Genomic DNA, 23,431 nt, shown 5'->3' with positions numbered 1-23,431 from the left:
AATGTATCGAGAGGTGCACTTAAATGGTTATCTTTGTTCTGAAAAGCTATATACATTATTTTCTAATAAACGTTAATCTGCATTTCTGACTTAAGTCACAAAAAGATGAAAGCACTTTACTTGTATTTTTTCGACCAAGGATCGAGGAGATACCAATATAAAGATAGCCGTCGGCGTAGAATAAATTTTTACTGTAAAGTCACTAATAACAGTAATTGCGTTAATAAAATAAGAAGAACACGGTAACAAATCACTGCTGGTGGTGGTGAAATTTACTAGGCTGTACGAGGGAGTGGAAGTATGTTTGGATCGGGCCGTAAGAGAAGTCCTTAAAAGGACCAGGTGTGAGGGGCGAGGGAGAGGGGCCACCACCCGGGTACGCCCGACTAAGGACTGTTGGGCCTGTCAATTGTGCCAGCCGAGAGCAGAATCGCCTCCCAGTACTTCTGGGGTTCGGTTGGGTATAAGGAAATACTCGGGTTGGAGGGGCAGGCCCAGGTCATGCAATAGTTGTCCAAAGGCAGCGCTGCGGTTGCACGGTGGTTGCCTTCAATGCTTAACTCCTCCACTTGTTTAAACAAAATCAAAGGAGTATGTAGGGCAAGTAACTAGCTTACTAGTTTTGTATTGACATATATTGTCAAATGCTCTTAACGACTACACCTAATTATACTTTCCCGTTAAACATTCAGCCGATATGTGAGAATTTCATAAATTTTCACAATCAAAAGGGCTCGTGTGAAAATGATGTTACGCATTGCACAAGATGTCACAGTTGGTTAATGATAGCTGAATATATTATAAACGACTTGAAGTAAATGTTTGGAGATGTGAATATTTAAGAAATCAGTCTTTAATTCACTAAGGAGGATTTAAAAACAACTCGAATTGAATAGTTATATTATCCTCGCACAGATGATCTTTCTGTGAGCTCTAAAATGCCTTACAACGAGCAACAAGGTGAAAGCTGCAATTTTATTCATTATGGGTGGTTAAACAAGGCGTTAACAAAACATAATAATAACACTAGCAATTAGTTCTCAGGAAAGGAAAGGCGCCGTATCTGTCGCACACTATTTCTGTGGACACCTGACTCGCGACGTATGGAAGTAAAGTGGGAGTTAAAAAAGAGAGAAAAAAAAGTTCCGTATCGGAGGATCACGCAGTAGTTTTGACCCCCTGGAAATCTTTAAGGAGCACTGATATCGAACAGCGCACGGACGCCACTCCGTTTCGCTTCCATCGTAACGCAGCTGCCGACGGTCGGGTTCAACCGCGATTACTCCGATACAGCAGTCGGGCATCTTAACCACTGCGCCACCGCGGAGGGGTGACGAAACAGTGCAGAATTTGTTTTTAGAATGGCTCTTATATACTCCCTCAGAACGACTGCGAAATGCATGACACCAGCCACATGTATGCCCAGGGCACGTTTAACATCAGAATAGCTTTTGTCATATTCTTCTGCAGGAAAAAGAACGCAAGCAATTGAGTCATTTACAGGTCTATTCTTCCAGAAATGTTGAAACAGAACGCGTTGATGTAGACGCGTAATGACTGCAATTATAGCGATGCACTGGAAGGCTATGCGGAACAATTATTTTTGGCCAATGTAGTTTTCCATGCACAAAAGTGGAAAAAAATCGATCAAGATGATAAGTAACTTCGAACGAGCGCTCCCCGTTGAATAAGAATGAAAGCCTAAATGACGACTGGCCGGAAGCCAAAACCGCCGGTCGTTTCAGGACAATAAATTGCAGGTTAGAAACAATGCTGGATTCGTTCAGGATTGATCTAGATGATATTGGTAACTGTCGACACTACACATGCTGACTTACGATGGCTGACACACGTTTCCAATGTTAATTTGGAGTGTTCGGAAACTGAATCGGTCACTAGGATTTGCGAGTCATGTCATCGATTATATCTCGCGCAAAGTATGTCGGCAGAAAGTGTAAGCTCATGAACCGTACTCGTTCCGCGTACTTCAGGCGAAAATAGAGACACAGGCGACCCTGGAGGTGCAGCAATCCATAGCAGTGATTCATAACCCCGTATCATGGCGCCTTTTCAGAAACGTATATTTGCCAAGAGAGATGCAGAGAAGACACGCGGCACAGCTTTCTTGGCTTTTGTTTTTTCCTCGCTGTGCGTGCGAAAGCTTTATCTCAACTATGCGTCGAATGAAACGATATGAAGACGATCGGAATCTCTATTTGTAGCATTTTGTACCAACCGCAGAGGCGAAAGACGCTGTGACGCGAGTCTGGCTATGTTCTGCTTTCCTGGCAAAAGGCACCATTTCTTTCGCAATCGATTGTTTTATGTCGGAGAAAGTATCAAGAAGCCAGAAGGCTTCTCATCGTTGGCTCATCTTTCACGCAGTACGGTTCGTTGCAGTGTGTTGATACGAAGAGATTCGTTGAAATTCGCGTGGCGAAATCAAACGTTTGCGAAACGTCGACACGGTCAGATTTGGTGACAAGTTTGGCATGAGGCCCTGCTGAGGTGACGGAAGGGCTCGACAGCACACCAAGTTTAAGGAGCGAATGCTGATGGAAATATGCGATTCGCGTCAATTCGTTGGATGTTTGCCTGCATGAAAAGCGTTAACTGGCACCGCGAGGGCCAGACCGTGGTAAATCTGAAGTGACAGACAGCAACAAACGGAGACGGTAATGCATGACACCAAAGCCGTAGTGCATATGTGCGCATATTTCCTGTCCGCGTGAGGGATACTTCAGAATTCTCTTATATAGTTTTCTTCGTATTCGCGATCACGGCGTTTTGGATGCATCTGCCATATTTTACTCATGTTTCAATGATACTGCTGCTGCTGTTGTAAAAGACGGTAACTCTGAGAATTGATGTGGTTCATCACGTCTTTCACGAACTTCTGCATCGGATGCCTAGGATGCCCTAGCCTTATCCACCAATCTGGGACACCATTGCTCACTGCACAAACGTAATAAATATTCACCAGGACAAAATTAGGTATCCTCTCATACTTCCAGTTCCGCAAAACGTTCTTACCGCCCCGTAACTACGCACTATTCGAAGCAAGCACCACATAATACTCCGCACGCTTGCAACCCATCCCTTTCTGGAATGTATGAGGTATTCCTGGCATACCCCAGTTATGCGGCACCTTATGCTTCTTTAAAACATTGCAATTTCTCCTGTCTCATTGACATTTAGCCTGCTCATTTTCTATACCCTACTCCCATAACGTTGCAGGCTCTGCTAGCCTTGGATCAACTGGCAGGTTTGCTTTGGGGACCATGGACCATGAGGTACTCGGAACTTAATATAGCGCAGAGAGAAAGTTATCTCGCTAAAGCATTTTCGAACATCAATGCATTTTTGCCGCTGTTGGACGTAACATATGTTTTGTTGTAAAGCTGTATTTTTTCTAGGTTGTTTGATGTAATAATTTGGAAAGCGTTTTTTTTCAAGACGTTTTATCACGAGTAAGTACCGTATTTAGTTCTCTAATCTCTTGTACAACGCGACCGCAGGGCGCGCAGAGGGCCTTTGCAAGAATGAGCGCTTATTGAATGCGGGATGAGCGAGTCCAAAAGAAGCAACAAGTAAGAAGGGCTCACATGAATGCTGCATGTCTGCACTTGTGCTGAAGCACGCAATCTGGAACTCGCTAACATTTTCAACGGATCATTCCAGTTTCTACAGAGCGCATGTGGAAAAAGGAATCAGCTGTCTCGGAAAGTATTAGTCTGGCTTGAATATTTTCACTGCTTTGCTTACTAATGAACTAATCAAAAAATGTTACGGCTTTGTTTATCATCATATAACGAAGCAACCGATGGTTTTCTTGGACACTACAACTGGAGAAACGTCTGCAAATTACAAGTTGCAGCTTTAATTGACGCTATGCATTCCCAACTCCCAAAGCACCCCCCCCCCCCCCGCTGCCTCTTAATGTGTCAATAAGCTAACAAACAATAAGCGCTGTTGTTGTACGAGTTGAATGTCATTCGGCTTGTTACATCTCTGACGAACCGCAGCCTCCGATGATTATTGATAGCAAAGTTCAGTCCACCTCATTTGTGGCACATGAGCGATGAATAACCTTGGACGCAGCAAACAAAACTTGTGGCTTGAGATGCACCATAATGGTTCAAAGCCATAATTTTAATTCTGATCATTCAGAAGGTTGTCATCAGCCTTTCTACTGCACTATGAGATTTCAGCCGCGTTTCAGCACGTTCATGCTCTGCTCAAAATCTTAGAGGAAAAATATAGGCCATACCATGTAAGCGATGGCTATCTCAGCACACGAAGGCAAGTGAATTTAATAGGTCCGCATTCACCACACTTTCGGCATAAATAAATTGAAAGACTCAACAAAACGAAAAAGCTAGAATTGTATTTCACATGCAGTCGCAGCACACGGCTGCGTGACTATATTTGTCAGTCTGCAGACCTTTAAGTTTTAGCGATCGTACGGTGTTACCGCCGGCTTGTCATTCATGCTTGAAGGAGCGTTCTCGACTGTTGACCTCGATACATTACGGCCGTGCACTAGCCGTTCCTTTATCTCGCGTTACTTCACTCAACTGCAATTGCACTTTATTGATTTAAATGAACTTGGAATAGACAGATTTAGCACAACTAAGAAATACTAAGGTATACGCATCTAGCTCTATCGGACTCAAGCTATGTACGAGCATGGGCCACGCCATGCCAAACCTATGATAGTGCTCGTGCGCAGGAGGCGTCTGGTAACCCGGTGAACGGCCACACAGGTATACATCTAGGTATGCTAAATCTCTATAGTAACTTTGTCCAAAACATTGTTCTTAGTGAAAATGGATTACCTGGCAGTCTATGTGGTGTGTTGTGTGCAAAAAAATACCCATCTATCTTTAGAAAAATTGTCTTTTGAAATATTTTGGATCCTGTATCTGAAGTATCCAAACTCATCACGGGTATACACCGCGCAGAAATGGCAGTAGACAGGGAGTGGTAGTGAGAACTGGGAGCAGTACAAAGGATTACATCTCATCGACAAGTGTGGGCAGACGTAATATACGTACAATGAGAATATCATCTTCATGCAAAGCTATCTGTCATCCTGGTCATCATCGTGACCATCAATATAAGTAGCAGCGTCATCGTGACCACTTCTACTGAAAGTTAAAGGCCTCTCCCATACCATTCCTACATATTCCTCCAATAACGCTACCGAAACCAGTTGTGGACAACTTATTTCCAGTACATGACGGCTAGTGAAATTAATACGCCTGCATTCGCCATACTTTCGGCATAAGTAAATTGGAAGACGCTACAGACAAATTGGAGAGAATGCTTCCATCTTTCATCAGCGTGTGCATTTAACGTTTTACTCTTCCCAGAGTATAATTTTTGTTGATATCAACACATATTCAGTAAAACTAACGGCACTACACACCTAAGCGCTTTCAAACTACCAACCCTTACGTCTAAAGGTAAAGTTACACTCACGTTGGAAAATTCGGTTTTAAATGGAATGCCTTCCCGTTTTCAATTCCTGAAGGCGTTAAGCGACCGCACGAAATGTAGGATTCTCAAGCACACATTAAGAAAGCATGATTTTTGGCGCCGAATGACAAAGCCACTGCGTTACAACGCAATAAAAAAGACTAAGAGGGTGATAGCGAGAGCGGCGCCATCAACAGACCGGACCGTCCGGCAAAAGTAAGGATCGCGTGCGAGTCGATAGTCAGGGACATCCGCAAGAAGCCAGGAGCGGGGAGGCGAGCCTTGCATATCAAGCTGCTCCATGCATCACGACAGCTCGCTCGGCGAGGAGGTATACCGAAGAGGAAGGAAGAGAAGAAAAAGCATGCCGCCCATCTAGCTGCTCGCACGCACACACCGCCACTGTGTCGGGCTGTCCGAGTGACCTTATTCCGATTCCATGCTCGCTCTTCGACTCGCCGTCCGAGAGTTGCTTATCTCACATTTTCATACAGTTTTCAGTCTCCGGAGCCAGAGGCTGCTTCGGCATCGTCGTCGTCTCATCCTTCCCTTCCCCTTTCGATCCTTGTCCCAGTGAGCACCGCTGGCCTCCGCTGTCCATTGGAATGGCTGTTGGTGTCGTCTCATTGTGTGCGGTTCGCATTAATTTTAAAACTGCTTCGCTGAGCTGGATGCAAGCCGAATCCCCGTCGTCCCGTGCAAAAAGAGGGGAGTGTAGAGAAGGGATGTGGCGAAGAAATGAGAGAAGGACTTGGAGAGAACAGTCGTGAAAGCAAGAAATAAATTTAGAAGAAGAAGGCGCTCACTCTCGCCTTCACTCGACGCGAGGATGAGCGGCGATTCCTGCTTCAAGCGGACATGTCCAGTGGTAACCTTCCAATGGCAAATACCCTCAAGCCTGCCAAGCGGCCACTAGAATGTCCAGAAAAGGAACATCTTCCAAGCTGGCGAGAAATGCGAAGGGGAGAGAACGAAAGGGGCAGCAGAAAAGCGAGGGAAAGAAAGATGAAACTTTCTTCTATCGCTCCGATCTTCCGACGTCTGAGGCTCGTAGCGGTTTCCCGTAGCATCCTGTCCGCAAACCAACGGACCTCTTAGGAGAGAAGGAATAACAGAGGTTCTTCAGCTACGGTAAATCGTGTGAGAGAAGGCGTGACTGAGAAAGAATGTAATGGGGGAGGGTAGCAAACCGCGACGTTTTCTCAGAGAAACTTCAGAACTGCTGTTCTCTTCCTTCCTCCCACTGTTATGAAGAGAGAGAAAGTGAGACTAGTGTAATGTTTCCTCCAACCAGGTACTACACCGAGGCATGCTGGTTTTACGACTGTCTCGTACGCCAGCCTGCTGATTATCGGCGGCTCTTATATAACCGCGGCCGACTGGTCAACCTCTCTCCGTTGTGCACCCCTCGCCACAAGCCCCGGTAGGGCGAGAAAAGGGCGAGGAGCACACCCGCAACTCATCCTCGGTATAAAAAGATGGTTCGCCCGTGACGGCACTGCCGTCTCGCTGCATCGCAAGGGGGGCGCAACCATGAAAATCCTTGTGAGTACAAAGCCAGCTAGCATGTGTCCAAAGGCTTAGATCTCTTGCCATTGGTCCTGCCACTGCGGCTAGCCTTTTTGCTTATCTTCTTTGTTTTTGTTCTACTGTCATACGCGGCTGTTTGCAACGTCAGCTGAGCCTGATGACATCTGGATACCCTTCATCGGCCCCAATTTAGATGATCTGATCCGCTCGCGAGAGCTTCTTCACTGTTCACCTTTCCGCCTGATGGGATGACTTGAGAACGGCCTCAGGACACAGTGCGGGCACAAGGCCGGCACGAAGCCCAATCCCGCGCGTCGGTTGACGCTTCCATATGGGTCACTCGTGGCGCAAAGACATCGCTTCTTGGTGTTTCGCTGTGGCTTTTGAAAAGGTGCTCGGACTGCGGTCGAGGACCCTTTGCAGCAGCCAACTTTGTTTCCTCGATCTTGGATCCAACTGGATACTCTGCTGTGCGAAGCCGCATACCGGACTTACGTCCGTCTGGGTATTTGAAGCTTGTAGGATGTCCCAAGTGGTAGTGACGGTTATCCTCGCAACGCTCAGAGTGCCGGTCACCAGGAACGTGGACGCTTCTTGGCGCTATTAAGCATCGCGTCCTGAAAATATAGCTCTTAAGATTAGACTCACATCCCTTTACACTGTTAATTAACCTAGATCTGATTCAGGTGAAATGCTCAGTTATTTTAACAAGTTCTTGTTATTTCATTTACCTTACTTATAAATGATGTCAGTGCGATGAGCACACCTCGTGATTAGTGAATCAATCTCTTGCTGGAGCGATAGAGGGCAGGATCTACTTACGTAATTAAGCATAGTTTACCATTGTAGATCTATTTTAAACTTTTCAGATCGAATGATTACGCTCCTGAAGAATAATACAAAACGACCTCAGTAATCTGCAGGAAAATATTACGCTATTATTCCTGTTAAAGCAGTGCGCATGAAAGTGATTGGCACTCTAGCGGCTTGCCAATCTAAGACCTCCTCAAAGCTCGGTCATCATTCGTTTTTCTTAAGGTCGAATTCAGTATGAAGATTAAAGTGCAGGATGCGGCCACGGAAGATCAATCACACTTGAAGCGCGCTGAGGCAGTTGGCGCCATTTGTGAATGCTCACTTGAGTCAGCAGTGATGATTTAAGGATGTTATTTAGAGCCTGGAGCACAGCTGAAGAGAAACACCTGAGCGCAGCTTAACATAAGTAATGGCGTAATAGAATGATCTTTACTGAGTACAGTGCAACGAAAAAAAAAAAGGTTGAGATATCGGGAGACTAGATGAACACCTCTCGCAAGAGCTTTATACCTACCGTTAACAACTTTCCGAGAGTGAACAAGGTTGCTACCGAGAGTGACTACCCAAGCATTATATCTCCAGCGTCTTTTAACTCCCATCAGGCTCTAAGCACTCTACTTACCATAATACCAGAACAGTAACGCCAAAAATCATTATCTCAGCTACGGCTATATAGGTTATGTTTTAGACGGCGCTCGATGTCCTTGACACGGTGTCTGCAATTTGGCATGCAGAGTTTCATCTTGAGACATTTTTGTAGTGTCTGAAGAAAGGAACGTGCGTGCATACAAGGCCGATGGATACCATCTGAGGAAGACATTCACGTCTATTCGAGGACCTAAGAACTTGCCATTTCATGGCGCCGAAATGGCGTGATATTCACCCAGAGTTCTTGGCGTTCTTGCCGCTGCTTCCATTTTTGAAGGGCGTCAGGGAAGGGTTAGAGAGCGGCTAATTTTCCCTTGCACAGGCTACACAAGCAATCGGGCATGAAAGCGACAGTCAATGTATACGGCTTCTAGGCGATCATATTTTGCTCATTTCTTAAAAATGCCTCGTAATAAATCGGCTCAAACGAATGCGGTGCTGTTTCGTGCTTGCAGGTTTGAAGTGAAATAAAACGACACCTTGCTGTAGAATAATCGTAAAGGTAAAAAGAACTGATGTCTTGAATCATAAGAAATGTTTATAACCTTGAGCATAAATTTATGAATGACCTTTATGGGGATTCCCGAAGAAAGATAAACCCATGATGACCAGCATATTTACGACCTGCTCTAAAAAACTGCGGCTAGCGGTGTTGCAGTGCATACTTTCCATCCCCAGACAAGTAGCTGTTGGTAACCCTATCAATTAGTTCCGCAGTGAGCCACAACGGCGTTTCCCGTAAGTGTTTACGGCACACTAGACCTAGGTTTCTAGATTAAACACTGCTTTTTGAGCCCTAATGCCCGCAGAAGTCCCTGGTAGTTTTTACTGCCGAATCTTTCCGCGATCTCCTTAATTGATTTCATATTTCACTAGCATTTGTTGAGCGGCTGAAAGACGACCGAGAAAGCGAAAACCGAGAGTTAAACCAGCCTCCCTAGAAGATGGATGTCCGCATAGCGAGTTCCTGCATTGGAAAGCAAATGGAAGGCAATGATGACGCTCAGAGATTTCTCTGCGAAGACGCGTACACACAAACGTAGGATGAGAGAGTCAGGAGCGCGGGACACGAGATAAGAAGTGATTCATGAACGCGACACCGGCAGCGGTCTTACAACGGTTCGAGGTTGCCATCTCACATCTGCCCCAGCGTCGAATGGCTTCGCTTCTTCGATGACATCGGGCGATTAAAGGTCGTGCTGTCGGCGGCGCCAGGACAACAAGGTGCGCAGCGTGCGTGCGGCGTCAAGGCGTAGCACGTGGGCGTGATGCACAAGTGACCAGCAGGTCGCGGACACGGGGATACCGCTGCGGTGAATGCGTGTTGGTCGTTTTGTGGAGTAGTAGAACAAACCCGGAGAGTGAGGTTTTCCAAGGTTTGCGTAGAGATAATGTGGTGACCTAACCGAATAGGCAACGGCTGTGCGGTAGTTTCTGGCACCACGTCGTCGGTCTGCGGATAGTCTTACGTACAAATTTTCGTGTCGCTGGTGGGTGATCTATGTTACTGAAGAAAAGAAAACACAGTCGCTTGAAGGTGGCAGCTTAGAGTAACAAGAGCGCGGTGTAAATTTTTCTTCTGATAAGTATGAGTAGCCTAAGCACGTTTGTTTAACCCATGCTTTTAATGAAAATATTCTACGTCTGGCGCCGCCCTTGGCTTGGTCTTTGTGAACGTGCTGACGCAAACATTGATGCTGGTCCAGAGTATTAGCATGAGTCCTCAACTGTCTGCAACATGTCCAAGCTGTGTGTCTCAGCTTCTTATCACAGCAAATGATCATCGTTCGCTTGGCATTCAGTACACAAGTTTTTTCTAGTGTGAAAGTAAGGTAACCATGAGAAAAATATAGAACCGGTGTGGTCTAAATGGATAGGGCTACCCGGAGTCTCAATTGTATATGACCGCTTGTATGACGTCTTGCCTATTATATGAAAATATGGTTTGGACATCATCCGAATAACAAAGCAAATATTTAGATATGAACGCATTTTTGATAGGATGCGGGCTCGCAACCATATAATTTCATAGCAGCGACTCATACGGCACGTTTAAAACGTAAATTATTAACCAAGTGAACTATGGGATGGAGGAACACCAGAATGAAAGGACAGCAACTTATGCGCACCCTTGAAACTCCCTTGTCTTATCGCTATCGAGGTTCAGAGCATAATTTCGGGAGATTGAATTTACGGCAAAATTATGTATAATACGTGCAGTGTCAATAAAGAATATAAATCGCCAGTCGTTTTTGTTACACACTGCAATGCCACGTAGCTGCTATACATCGAGCCCAAAATATTGATTTGTTGCAAAATAATGGCAGCTCAGGGCTACTAGAGTATGAACTTCAAAGAACGGCGGGTGACAAACGATTACCTTAGGCTAATTAATAACACTGTCCGGACTAGATACCTGCGATGCGGACATTTACTTTGAGTTCATACCAGGGAGTCGCTGTCGTAACCCATTGTTTTTGGTTTAGGTTTGTGGGGTTTAATGTCCCAAAGCGATTGAAGCCATGAGAGGCAGCGTAGTGGAGGACTCCGGAAATTTCGACCACTAGGGGTTCTTTAACGTGCACGGATATCACACTGCACAAGGCCGTCTTGCTTTTCGGGTGCTTCGAAAAGCGGCCGCCGAGGCCGGGTTTCGATATCGCATCCTTGGGCACAGTATATAGTCGAGTGCCGTAACCACTGCGCCACCTCAGAGAAACCCGTTGTTTTTGGCAGATCATCCATGGTAACTGACTGTTCGCTCGTAATTTGGAACAGTGAAGAACCGACTAAAATATTTGATATCATGTCTGCAAATAGAGGAGGCTGGGGAGAGATTGCACAATTACCACTGATAGGCTTACAGCTTCCGAGAGGTCGAAACGCAGGCTGCTATTATCTTCAATAAATCTGGGCCGGTCATTTAAACTAAACAGCTTATATATTACCTGTTTATATATCCTAACACTTTCTTTGCCAGTTTAAGTTCACACCTGCATTTAATTTGCTCCATGACCTGCTTTGTTTTATGTAAATAATGTCAATCATTCAACGAAACTTGGCCGAAAAAAACAACAATAATAAAACGGCAGAAAACGTCCCCGCAGAGAACCGCTTGCCCAAAATTTATATTCCATGTTCTGATTTTCTCCGTTTTAAGCTTTACTGACTACTCGCGGGCACAGATGGGCAATATTTCAAGTATCTGCATTTCGTTTGATTAAAACAAATCCCAAGAGTTAACACAGCTGTAGCCACTGTCTTCATGCACGCAAACGTTTCTCGTTTGCTGCGTCACTTGAATCCACAGCATTTAAAGGCTGGAAACACTGCCCCTCTCTCCCGCCAAGAGATAAAATTCGCTTTAGGGTTCGCAGTGAATCAAGCCAGATTAGGCAACATCTGATTTTCCGGAAGTTATGTAGTTTTTCTATAGTATAGTTCTGTTGTCTGTAGTTCTGTAGCTCTTTTTTGTTGTAACTACAGAGAGTTCCGATGCTATTGCAGAACGTTCTGTTGTCACAACAGGTTTCCCGTCAAAAACCGCACAGAAATTCTATCGTAACAACCGAAAATGTTCTGTATTCTTTTCTGACTGGGTATTTTTTCATCCCTTAATTTGTGCCGTTGCATGGCCACAAATACTCATCAGTATGCAGTCGTAAACTATCACAATGAGTGAATGGCGGCCCAACACAGATTTAAAGCCTTTTTTTTTAGCCAAGTCACGCAAACGCGGCTGCGTGGCCTGGGAGAAGGCTTTCTCACTCGGGGTGCAAAGGTCGGGGTGAGTACGAATGCCATCTCAACCTACCGCTTACTTGAACGAGAAACCTTCAGAAAGGTAGGCTAAATCGCCATTGTCGAGTGGATTGTTGACGTCACACAAGACGCCGAACAGTCAGTGCTCGGCCGCCTACCAATTGAATGCCAGTGATGTGGGTATTATCTCTCTTTTTTTAGAACAACAATTATGACAAGTGTTTGACATAATATTGCATTCAAATGATTACAAGAACTGATAGATGGGCTGGTGGTTCATGGTGTTTGGAAGCAGAGTCAAAAACAGTCTGCACTAAGCTGCTTTGTGATAATTTGGAAACTAATATACAAGCAAAAATTATACCTGATGGTTAGACATTCGTGCAATCGGTTTTTGTAACATGGTACGACAAGGTCGCGTCTCACATTCCCTGACTTATTGACCCATTTTATTTGCAAACATTGTGCGTGATATGACTCAGGAGAGCTGTCATGAAAATTATTGGTGCAGAGGAGGGTAAAATGCAAAAAAAAAAAGGATGCAGAAGTGAGGGGATCGAGCCGACATCAAATGTTGATGCGGCCTTATCAATGAGACATTGACGTGCTTGTGCGTTCGCCAACACCTGCCAGCCGTTATTCGAGTCCGAAATGATATTGAAGCCAAGCTGCGTTTTATAAGCACTGTTACGAGTGTATGGATCCATAAAGCTTTAGCAGAACATTCGTTATACCTAGAAAGAGTCTTCTTTAATGGCAGCATACGCGTGTAGTCGTGTGTGGAGCGATAGCATGAAAATATAATAATAATAATGATATAACAATGCAGATGATGATGATAGTAATAATATAAATAATAATGTTCCGTACTTTCAGCTAATTTCTTTATAGTGAACAAGGTTTAGCTTCCCGCTTAAAATGTTCGAGCATGGCATTGAGCCTTTGGCGGTCGCTAGGCAACGTAGGGCAGCACTAGCGCCATCTGATGAAATCTGAACGCAGTACGCGCTTCTCGACAGTCTCGCCCTGTGTCGCCATCGTCGCACAGTTTGCTTGGGGGTTGCGAGATCATACTGGGGATAGCTTTTTTTTTTCTTTTTTTTCACAGGCACTGCTTAGAGGCTAGGAGTCTTCTATCTTGTTTTTCATCTGCTGGCCTTCGGCCAAAGGCCTTGAAATTATTTTTGTTAAAAACGGGATCTTCAGACTCCGCGATCACAGAACCACCGTTTGTAGGCTGCCGATTGCGTGGCCCGTAAACCTGCTCGATTCTAAATATGTTGCGTTAAAACTGGTAATACCCCTGCCCTCCTTTTTTGATCATGCTACATTTTATGCCCAATTATGTAGTACACGACGGTTTTCGTTCTTGTGCTGATGGTTCACCTAAGATAAAATCAATAGTTGAAAATAGCATATTAATTTCTCATTTTTACACTGACATATTACGTACCTTAAATTCCAACCCCTACATCAGCATCACAAACGCTAGTAATGTGAAGTGATGTTTGCACCGGTTGTCAATTTGCTCGAAATAGCGCTGTACATGCCCTGCGCCAATATTTCCTTTATGCACCAACGATTTAATCAGTTAAAGCACTGGCTGACTAGATGAATAGGTATTATATACAAATGCAGGAGGGAACTTATGAAGGTAAGTCTGATATTTTCAGCTACGGTCAGTTGGAGGCACGCCCTGTTTTTCCTGCTAGAAAGGTCGGCTAATATTCCCAGTCTTTGTTTTGTGCGTGATATGTATGGGCTAGACAAAGGCAGAACGGATAGGCAGGGAGGTTAGTTAAGCGACCCAAAGAATGCTGCCCTACATCTGGGAAGCGGAAGAAAGAGAAAGGGGGAGGAAAGAAAAGAAGAGGATATTGTGAAATCAGTTTTGTAAGTGTCTACAGGTCATTGCCGTTAGTGCAAAGAGAGTGCACACTTAAAGCTCAAAGCCTTTAACTTCGCCTTCGCTTTTTCAGAAACGTCGATGGTGCTTCGCTGCTTTTTTTTTAGGGGTAGAAAGATTGGTTGAAAGGATTGGGCATAACAAATTTGACAGGGCTGTCGTATTGATGAAAACAGGAATGCTAAGGCAAAAGTGGCGCATGTGGCGCATGTGGCGTATATATCGACTGCTGGACTATAAAAAGTTATCAGGGAAGCGCACATGTATATGTAACCACATAGAACCCCCCGGTCTAGGTTATTACTAAAATTGGCAATACGCAGAAATTACCCCGACGCAACGGTCTGTCTACAGATAAAAATAATCACAACTGAACACCACCTCTAATTTTTACCAAGAATGGAAAACTATATCGTAAGAGGTGTTTTCTCATTATTTTGGCTTTAAGTGGTGGTTTGGTGCCATGAACAGCGGCCATCAGTTTTTGTTTTGTTTTCATCAAAAGTTTAGTATCACGAAGTGTGGCCAGCAGTTTTTATTTTAAAGATGCATAAAATTCTGAAAAACGCTTGGTCACAACAAGCCCGGTAAAATATATGTGTCAGCGCCACTGGATAGTTATTTTTTAGAGCCAGAGCTACCAGTAATTTGTGGCGAGGACTGTTCAATTGACACCGGCAGATAACGATAGCTGCCTAAAGCAGTAACCTTGGAAAGGATTAATGGAGAGTGAGAAGGCCTATATTACTTCTATGCAATATGTGAACCACGGAAACATGTAAAACACGTACTTTGACAATGCCGCTGCGGCGCAGTTGGTAGGGAGCTCCACAACTGAGCCTGGTGACCTAGGTTCAGTCTTAGCCGCGACGACGGAGGCTGAACGCAAGGTTTCCGTGCACTGGGCGATGTCAGCGCACTTGAAATAACATCTAAATTTTAAAGGGCCTTCACTACGGCGTCCCTCACCGCGCGAAACGCCCATAAAACAACCGGAAACACAAACATACACAAACAAGAGAATATATATATGCACACACACATGCCATACCTGCCAGTTACATTTATGGAACCTTTACTGCTTCAGTAAGTTTCATGACTTTCTGCTAGCGCCATTACAGTCTTGAAAACAATTATACTACCACACAGTGTTTTTATGTAAACAAATTGTACCTGTGAAAGTATTGCTTCCGTAGATTATTCGCCTGTTATGCTAATTGACGAAGAGTGAACTGCTTAAGGACGAAGGCCATATGAAAAAAAAAAGCATTTAGTGATTCATTTACATGTTAAGCCCGCAAGAACCCCTACATAAAAAATATAAAATAAAATACTGCTGTTCAGTTCTTCACCTTCAGGTGTTGCGAATTTCCGTGCTTAATATCGTATTTAAACTGCCATACTAAAGCCGCTTTCATACTTTTCGCAGGTGGTCACAGTAGTTCTAGGCCTCGCGTGTTACGCGCTTGGAGATGGCCTCCACCACTTGGACATTGCGAAGGTTGGTAACGTGGGCTACGTGGCCCGTGGTCCCGGCGCACTCCAGTACCACCAGAGCGGGGGCGTGATCCCTGCTGGCATACCAACAGTGGCTAGGGGTCACTCAGGAACCACCGTTCATGGCCCTCCTGTAACTGACACCCACGGTGTCACGGTGTCGCAGCCGGCTGTCACGGTGACTCAGCAGCAGCCTGCCATTACAGTCACCCAGCAGAGAGTGGTGCAGCCGGCGTTTACGGTCACCCAGCAGCGACCAGCTGTCACCGTCACTCAGACTCAGCAGCGGTTCGTTCAGCCTGCTATTCGCGTTGTGCAGCAGCCGGCCATTCGTGTTGTGCAGCAGCCTGCCGTGACTGTGACCCAGCAGCGGGTCGTGCAACCTGCCGTGACGGTGACTCAACAGCAGCCAGCTATCACGCTCACCCAGCAGCGAGTGGTGCAGCCTACTATCACTTACACTCAGCAGCCCGGATTCGCCATCACTCAGCAGCGTGTCGTCCAGCCCGCTGTCACCGTCACTCAGCAGCAGCCAGCGGTCACGGTAACACAGACTCAGCAGCGCGTCGTCCAGCCAGCCGTGGCGGTGGCCCAGGTTCCCGGAATCGCCGTCACTCAGCACCGCGTGGTGCAGCCCGGAGGTGTGGCGGTCAGCCACATTCCAGGAGCCTATTATACCACTCAGGGGGCCTATGGAGTTGGAGGTACTTACGGTCTCACACTTGTCCGGCCGGGTGGCGTTTATGGTTTCGGTTACGGACTTGGCGGTGCGCATTATGGCGCAGGCCTGCTCATCCATCCAGGCCAGGCTGTGACCACGGTGCACCCGGGAGCCGCTTACGGCTACGGGGCTGTGGCTTATCGTCCTGGACAGGCCATCACTACGGTGAGGCCAGGAGCAGCCTATGGATACGGAGCCGTTACCTACCAGCCTGGATCTACTGTGACCACTTACAAGCCAGGAACGGCCTACAACATCAACGCTGTAACCTACCAGCCCGGTTCTGCTGTGACTACTGTTAAACCAGGATCAGCCTACGGCGTCGGAACTCTCACCTACCAGCCAGGCTCTGCAGTCACCACTGGATTGGGATATAGCGCTGGGTACGGTCAGACAACTGTCACTCAGCCAGGCGCGGCTGTGGTACATCACACTCCGGGCTACATCTACGGCCTTGGTTACGGAACTCGCACAATCGGCGTTCCAGAAATCCACTACCACACCCGGCCAGTTAATTATGGATATGGATACGGCTTGGGAGGCATCCGGTACGGCACTTTGTACCACCCCGGAGCCGTTGTTCATGGCACAGGCCTCGGCCTTCTGCACACCCCCGGCGCAGCTGTTGTTCACCACGTTCCTGGCGTTGCTGTGACTACTCCAGGAGCCGCAGTGACAACGTACAAGACTGCTACCGTCTCGGCTCCCGGCAGCGCCATCGTGCACACCGCTCCTGGTCCAGCTGTCACAACTTACAGGACCGCCACCGTGAGTGCTCCTGGCGCCACCTTTGTGCAACAGCCTGGTCTCGCTTATACTGGCGTTAGGACCGTCACTACCCCAGGCTCCGCCGTCGTACAGCAGGTGCCAGGAGTTACTACGTACAGAACCGCCACCGTCACTGCTCCCGGTGCCGCTTATGTCCAGCAGCAGCCTGGCTTTGCCATCACTGGTGTTAGGACCGTCACGACGCCTGGGTCCGCCATCGTGCAGCAAGTTCCAGGCTCCGCTGTCACTACCTACAGGACGGCAACCATCTCCGCTCCTACTGCCACCGTCGTCCAACGCCCAGGCGCTGTCACTACCTACAGGACTGCCACTATTACTGCCCCTACTGCCACCGTCCTTCAGCAGCCGGGTGTTACTACCTACAGGACCACTGCCGTGCAGCAGCCCACAGTCCATGTAGTTCAGCAGCCAGGTGTGGCCACTGGCACCTTGGTCGCCCCTATCACCGGTGGAGCTGTGACTACCTACAGGACTGCGACAGTCGGGGCTCCAGCCGCCACACTTGTACACCAGCCGGCTGTGTCCGTTGTGCACCAACCAGCCGTCGCCACGGGTACCCTGGCCGCCCCCGTTACTGGAGGTGCCGTAACGACTTACAGGACCGCCGCTGTCACTGCTCCAGGTGCTACTGTCGTCCAGCAGCCAGGTGTGGCTGTTGTCCACCAGCCAGCGGTTGCCACTGGTGCTCTCGTTTCTCCACTTTCCGGAGCTGCAGTGACCACTTACAGGACTGCCACTGTGACCACCCCAGGGCAGGCCATCGTCCACCAGATTCCAGGAGCTGTTGTGCACAGCCCTGCTTTCACCACTTCCGTTGTTGGCCACCCAGCGGGAGCGGTTTCCTACGCTCCAGGTAAGCATAAATCTTCCATGACACCGCGATGTCATCTGCCTTCATGTCGGCTTCAATAGAAGAGTAGGTACAGTGTTTAGGCAGATATAACTAAGCCGGCAGTTCCGAATTTCTAGTCATTCAACTGCTGTTTCGTATTAACATCCTCCTTAAAGAACAGAAAATGCTAATCTTATTTGATGTGTTATGAAGTGCTTATAAAGACTGTTGGTGTACACTCATAAATAGTGCTTGTTTTCATGTTGGTATAAAAGGAGAGCGTTCAGACTGAAGCGAACGTATCATACGTCAGCGTCAGCTACCGAGATCGGTTTAGTGTAGAAATACCCACTTTATAAAGTCAGCCATGAGTACCCCTTTGTATGACTTCTTTATTTACTTAAATCGCGTTCTGTCTACACGACGTGACGTGTTGATACCGTGTAAACGTTGTTTCTATGTAATTTTGTAAACTTTTAAAGCAAATATTTATTTCACAAAGAAGTATCGATTAGCCACGAAAGTCTACAACGTCGACTGGCGAGTCTGCTTGTAAAAGTATATCGCGACATTGCGGTTGAAGAAATGATCAAACTTTCTGTAGCATGTTTGTGTTCAGCCACAAATACAGTATATCGAAGCTTTCTTCATTTATTTTTGTTTCTTTTCACCTTTTTCTTCACAGTTGAAGGGTTGACAGGCTTTCAATATGAAGACGAGCAACTTACTAGGCTATGTTGTGTGGTAAATGTGTCGCCGGATCTTACGTCGTCTCCTGGTGACGTCAGCAGTCATATCCGCAGGAGATTTGTTAGTCAAGATATAAAGAAGTTGGAATTATTATAGTAATATTATTTAGTAACAATAATAAATATAAAGGAAAATGTAATAACTAAAAAGTTACAATAATTATTGGCGATAAATTATTATCGTGATATTAGCCTTAACACCTAAAGTGAAAAATAAATTAAATAATGAAGACGAAATGAAAACATTCATAAAAGAAAAATGAAATACGAAAACAAAAATCTAAATCGAATAAATCAGAAAGATAATAAAGTAAACCAATGAAATCAAAATGCTATTTCATTAGAAATAAGAAATTAAATGTAGAAAGGTAAGATTTAAGAAAAACGTCGCGACAGGACTAATACCTTCGTATTCTCCCAATGCAGTTTCTGCAGTGACCTCCAAGTTATTGCAATAAACATCCACGCAGTATAAAGGCATTTGAAAATGAGTAGTTCAGGTGCAGGCTTTATAAGCAACAAAATAAATAGAACGATATCGCACTATGCACTATATCCCACTTCCGAGGAGAAAAACAAAAGGGGGGCCAGAGTCATTCTGGTACATCCTGAACCTTAACGCTGCAAACATCGCTGCAGATGACAGAGGGAACGAGCAAGGCAGAATGAACAGCATGCTAAAGAACACAAACTTTTCGGGAACGCAGAATATTGCAGAGAAAGCCCGAAAAGTAAGGTCTTACAGGGATTTTATTTTGCAACTGTAATGGCTGCATCGTAACACAACAAATGCAGATTAGATACAAATTCGCAACCAAAGAAAGAGTCTTTAGAAGTACTTTCTTGTTTGAACTTGATTTCAAGACTAACAAATTTTACAGAAAACGTTTCGAAGCAGTACTCGGAGATAATGCTATCTTGTCTAAGAAATATATAATCTGGGTATATGAGGAATGACGTACAGTGCACTGTCTTGATGGCTAGTGGTTCTTGCTTGGGATGGAGCCAACCAGGAGGAAGACAACAGTTCCTCGAGATGGCCCGGCCCTACAGAAATCATTGTTTTAATCAAACCAGTAACCTTAATGCTGCCATCTGTGCACACGCTGCAGGCCAGGATATCATGTTCGGAGTCGGAGGACTCCGCTACGCTGGTGGCCTCGACGCCGCCGTTCAGGGCGCCCTCAACGGAGCGGCCCTCATCCACCATGTATCCGCCCCTGTGGCGGTCGCCAATGTCCTCCCAGGTTCCGCTGCGTACGGAATCTCGTACCACGGCGCTGGTGTTCCCGCCGCTGGCGCGGTCGTTCACCACGTGCCCACGGCCGCCGAGCTGAGGCAGCTCATTACCTACGGCTACGGCTATGGCCTCGGAGGCGTGCGCTACAGCCACGCCACTCCGGGGGCCGTGGTGTCCGCGCCAGCGGCCGCCACCGTGGTGCACCACGAAGCACCAGCTGTTGTCACCTCGCAGGCCATTCCAGCCGCCATTCAGCACTACACTCAGCGCTACCTCACCTATGGTCCGACGACCACCCTCAAGTACACGGTCGATCCAAGCGTGGAGCCGGTCCAGACGCTCAAGAAGAAGTAAAACGGTAGGCTATCATTCAACGGTGTTTAGTCGCGAGGTGCCTTATACAAATAATGATTAGTGCTCGCGAGCGTGTACCTTTGTCGGAAGTATTTTAAGATAATATACAATAAGTATATAGCGCTTAGAAAAACAATATACTTCAAACGGCGGAGAACCATAAATAGCTTGTAATCGAATTAGGCTCCAAACACACTTAAATGCTGCTCTCCTTCAGACAAGGCATGACTTCCAGAAATTTCCTAATATAAAAGTGAACAAGACATATCGACAAAAACGTAAAGGCTCGAAAAGATCAGGGCATGAGGAACATCGGACACAGCGCTAACTGCAGCTGAATTTTATGGATGATACAGGTACGTGTTTGTAGTGACGAGAGTTCCACAAAGAAAAGAACAGTGAACAATTAACACGTGCGCAAAGATATTTTGATGCGTGAAGGTTGTTTTATCCAGGAACGATATTGCTTTTTATGCAAGTTACGTCAAACAATAGCGACGCGACCAGGACTTTGTTCCTTGTTTGGGAATCATACGCGCTTTCAATACCCAGCATGTAACGCTGTTGACTCCTCTAACTTTGACTGTGCACTTGCTGATGAATGGTTTGGATGTTTTTCAGGGAGGCTCTTGAGAGTGTCCGAGAGGTGATCGCTTCTTCGTTCTGTCATATTAAGCTTTTTAAGTTGCGCCTGTCCTTCAATAAGGCACCTGCCACTCCATCCTATCTATACAAATTCCAAAAGTCAATGGGATAGATAAGGCAGGTTGACAGGTGCCCAAACGAAGGACCGCTAGTGAAGCCGCCCCTGTCAAGTGGTGCTGATGGACGTTGCGCGGACTTTATATTGCAGGACCTCAACCAGAGGAGCGTCCAGCCCACCCTTTCTAGCCTGTGCGGATGTCGACGTCAGGAAAGCCAGAGAGCCGAGGCGCGCGATCTTCTATTTATTCCAGCATTCCCTTCTTTTCTTTTTTACCCCACTCCCGGTTCGAGGCGAGTCCAGGATAACCAGGACAAAGCCGACGACCATGCAGCCCCGCTCGCAGCCATCCGCAGGAGTGCTCTCAGCGAGACTGTTCGCGCGAATAAAAACCAGACACATTCCCTTATCTACGCGCATCTGCTCCTTTTTTCTCTGGGCGCAAGACGGAAGGATAAAATGAAGCGAAGAACTCGTCGTAGCGCGTCGCCGACCTTGGCCTGTTCGCTTCCGTAAGCGAGGACATCCTGTCTACCCATCTGCTTTTCTACAGATTTTTTTTTTGTCAGCGAATCAATACGAGAAACATGTGAACGGCAGGTAATCCCTTTTCGTCTTTCGCCTTCGCGTTATGGAATCGCTATATTACTTGGGCGGTCCGCCAGGTCGGAGTCTTTGACGTGGGGGGCGTTTTTGTTATTTTGTTTGCGTCCTGGTCCCCAGTAAGTGATGCTGGCTACGCATAGACGAAAGGTGGCGCCGTGGAAGCGTCGACACGATCTAACCAGTGTTGATCGAATGAATTTTTAGCGCGCGCGTGCATCGAACAAACCACCATGTGGGACATATATAAACGTTCTGACATTCTGGAACGTTTAAGGTGAGGTAAGCATATACATGCATTTCGTAGTTGGAGAAGGCTTTTCGCTAGATAAATTCAGTAATTTTAGCAACACAAAAATGGAGGTATGTGTTAAAGCTTAGTCCAACTTAGTCCACGCTGCTTCATTGAAAAGGCACTTGGGACCACACCATCCGTTGTTTAAGAATCTCGTTTAAAAGTGGAATGTTTTCTTTCACCCGCCCTCAAATACAAACACAGGAGGCCAAAATAAAAAATGACTGCATGATCACCTTTATTAAGTGAACAGAGGCGTAGTCTACAACCTCCGTATATAGCAGACGGCGATAACAATTTGTCAACAACGCAACCTGTTTCTGAGGAAGAACGGTTCCGTGATACGTGTTTTCTGTTTTCTGACTTTTCTTTGTTTTGAATTATCCCTTTTTCTGAGCGGTCAAACTTCTTGTTATTGGAATGTGGCAGTATCGGCCGACGCACGAAATCACTTCGCCCTTACGGCACCTTCAGTTTCTTTTGCTCCTTGTATATATTAAAAAAGGGTAAAACAGTGGTGCTTGTCTTTGTTCTGCTCATCATTTGAGGCCCCAGCGCACAGAAGTGTTCTCGACCACCTAGAAAACGTGCATAATGCAGCGTATATAAATTTGAAATACATGCACCAAAGTGTATGTAGGTATGTGGTTTGGTTTGGTTTCTGGGGTTTAACGTCCCAAAGCAACTCAGGCTATGAGAGACGCCGTAGTGGAGGACTCCGGAAATTTCGACCACCTGGGGTTCTTTAACGTGCACTGACATCGCACAGCACACGGGCGCCTTGCTTTTCGCCTCCATCGAAAAGCTGCCGCCGAGGCCGGGATTCGATCCCGCGTCCTTGGGAGCAGTAGTCGAGCGCCGTAACCACTGCGCCACCCCGGCGGGGGTATGTATGTATGTATGTATGTATGTATGTATGTATGTATGTATGTATGTATGTATGTATGTGTGTATGTGTGTATGTATGTATGTATGTATGTATGTATGTATGTATGTATGTATGTATGTATGTATGTATGTATGTATGTATGTATGTATGTATGTATGTATGTATGTATGTATGTATGTATGTATGTATGTATGTACGTATGTACGTATGTATGTATGTATGTATGTATGTATGTATGTATGTATGTATGTATGTATGTATGTACAGCCTTTGTCAAAAGTGTAGAGCCTGGAGAGCCGCTTCTGAGCCGTGTAGTGATGCCGATTTAGCACTAGTGGAGGTCTTTCCTATTGTGGAAGGTAGAACAAGAAATCTTCTTACCACCAAAATATTACGAACAACGGAAATGCATTACAAGCCGCACGAAGTGAATCAGACGCGGACCTCCTGGGCTCTACACTTTTGACAAAGACTGTATGTATGTATGTATGTATGTATGTATGTATGTATGTATGTATGTATGTATGTATGTATGTATGTATGTATGTATGTATGTATGTATGTATGTATGTGGTCCACTCTAAATACGAACAGGGCTCAGCGCTGCCGTGCTGCG

At 46.1% G+C, this 23,431-nt stretch overlaps 1 protein-coding gene across 3 annotated transcripts; it reads left to right on the top strand.

Moving 5' to 3' along the window:
- The first annotated feature begins 6,934 nt into the window (after positions 1 to 6,934).
- On the top strand, positions 6,935 to 21,437 carry LOC146189131 (uncharacterized). Of its 3 annotated transcripts, XM_084604046.1 has the most exons (5): positions 6,935 to 7,026; positions 15,573 to 16,344; positions 16,426 to 18,003; positions 19,844 to 20,329; positions 21,179 to 21,437. In XM_084604046.1, exons 1-4 carry the CDS (start codon positions 7,015 to 7,017, stop codon positions 20,323 to 20,325), a joined length of 2,844 nt encoding a protein of 947 aa, XP_084460172.1. In that variant the 5' UTR covers positions 6,935 to 7,014; the 3' UTR covers positions 20,326 to 20,329; positions 21,179 to 21,437. The 3 variants fall into 3 exon arrangements, with proteins under 3 accessions (XP_084460172.1, XP_084460173.1, XP_084460171.1); XM_084604047.1 differs by having other exon boundaries at positions 15,573 to 18,003; positions 19,979 to 20,329; XM_084604045.1 differs by having other exon boundaries at positions 15,573 to 18,003.
- The last annotated feature ends 1,994 nt before the right edge of the window (positions 21,438 to 23,431 follow it).

The sequence above is a fragment of the Amblyomma maculatum genome, chromosome 5, assembly GCF_055883805.1.
Source record: "Amblyomma maculatum isolate TAMU_Amacu chromosome 5, ASM5588380v1, whole genome shotgun sequence".
NCBI classification, from domain to species: Eukaryota; Metazoa; Arthropoda; class Arachnida; order Ixodida; family Ixodidae; genus Amblyomma; species Amblyomma maculatum.
This window is presented reverse-complemented; position numbering and strand designations above follow the sequence as displayed.